Source organism: Meleagris gallopavo, assembly GCF_000146605.3.
Source record: "Meleagris gallopavo isolate NT-WF06-2002-E0010 breed Aviagen turkey brand Nicholas breeding stock chromosome 22 unlocalized genomic scaffold, Turkey_5.1 Chr22_random_7180001924624, whole genome shotgun sequence".
Lineage (NCBI taxonomy): Eukaryota > Metazoa > Chordata > Aves > Galliformes > Phasianidae > Meleagris > Meleagris gallopavo.
This window is the reverse complement of record NW_011100025.1, coordinates 3908-4670: the sequence shown is the minus strand read 5'-3', so window position 1 is coordinate 4670 and position 763 is coordinate 3908. Positions and strand designations below refer to the sequence as shown.

At 51.8% G+C, this 763-nt stretch overlaps 1 protein-coding gene across 1 annotated transcript; it reads left to right on the top strand.

Moving 5' to 3' along the window:
- The first annotated feature begins 137 nt into the window (after positions 1 to 137).
- On the top strand, positions 138 to 755 carry LOC109364210 (olfactory receptor 14A16-like). The gene has a single exon (XM_019610843.1). The coding sequence runs from the start codon at positions 138 to 140 to the stop codon at positions 753 to 755; it is 618 nt and encodes a 205-aa protein (XP_019466388.1).
- The last annotated feature ends 8 nt before the right edge of the window (positions 756 to 763 follow it).

Below are 763 nucleotides of genomic sequence, written 5' to 3'. Positions count from 1 at the left end.
CTGCATCTCCACCACCTCTCCCCAAAGCCATGGCCAATGCCCTCTGGGACACCAGGGACATCTCCTATGCAGGATGTGCTGCACAGCTCTTTTTCTTTCTCTTCTTCATCTCAGCAGAGTATTGCATTCTCACCATCATGTCCTATGACCGCTACGTTGCCATCTGCAAGCCCCTGCACTACGGGAGCTTGATGGGCAGCAGAGCTTGTGCCACCATGGCAGCAGCTGCCTGGGGCTCAGGGGCTCTCAATGCTCTGCTGCACACTGCCAACACATTTTCACTGCCTCTCTGCCAAGGCAATGCTGTGGATCAGTTCTTCTGTGAAATACCCCAACTCCTCAAGGTCTCCTGCTCAGAATCAGACTACCTCAGGGAAACTGGATTTATTGTGCTTAGTGTTCTTGCCATATTTGGGTGTTTTATATTCATTGTTGTGTCCTATGTGCAGATCTTCAGGGCCGTGCTGCGGATACCGTCTGAGCAGGGACAGCACAAAGCCTTCTCCACGTGCCTCCCTCACCTGGCTGTTGTCTCCCTCTTTGTCACCACTGACTTTCTGGCCTACCTGAAGCCCTCCTCCATCTCCTCCCCCTCTATGGACCTGGTGGTGTCATTTCTGTACTCTGTGGTGCCTCCAACACTGAATCCCCTCATCTACAGCATGAGGAATCAGGAGCTCAAGGATGCAGTGAGGAAAATGATGTCATGGACAAATATCAGCAGGGGTCGTCTTCTCATCTGTCTGAATAAATGACTCACAGT

What these genes read in the sequence shown, in the direction of transcription:
- LOC109364210 (XM_019610843.1), top strand. Translation starts at nt 138, where the DNA reads ATGTCCTATGACCGCTACGTTGCCATCTGCAAGCCCCTGCACTACGGG.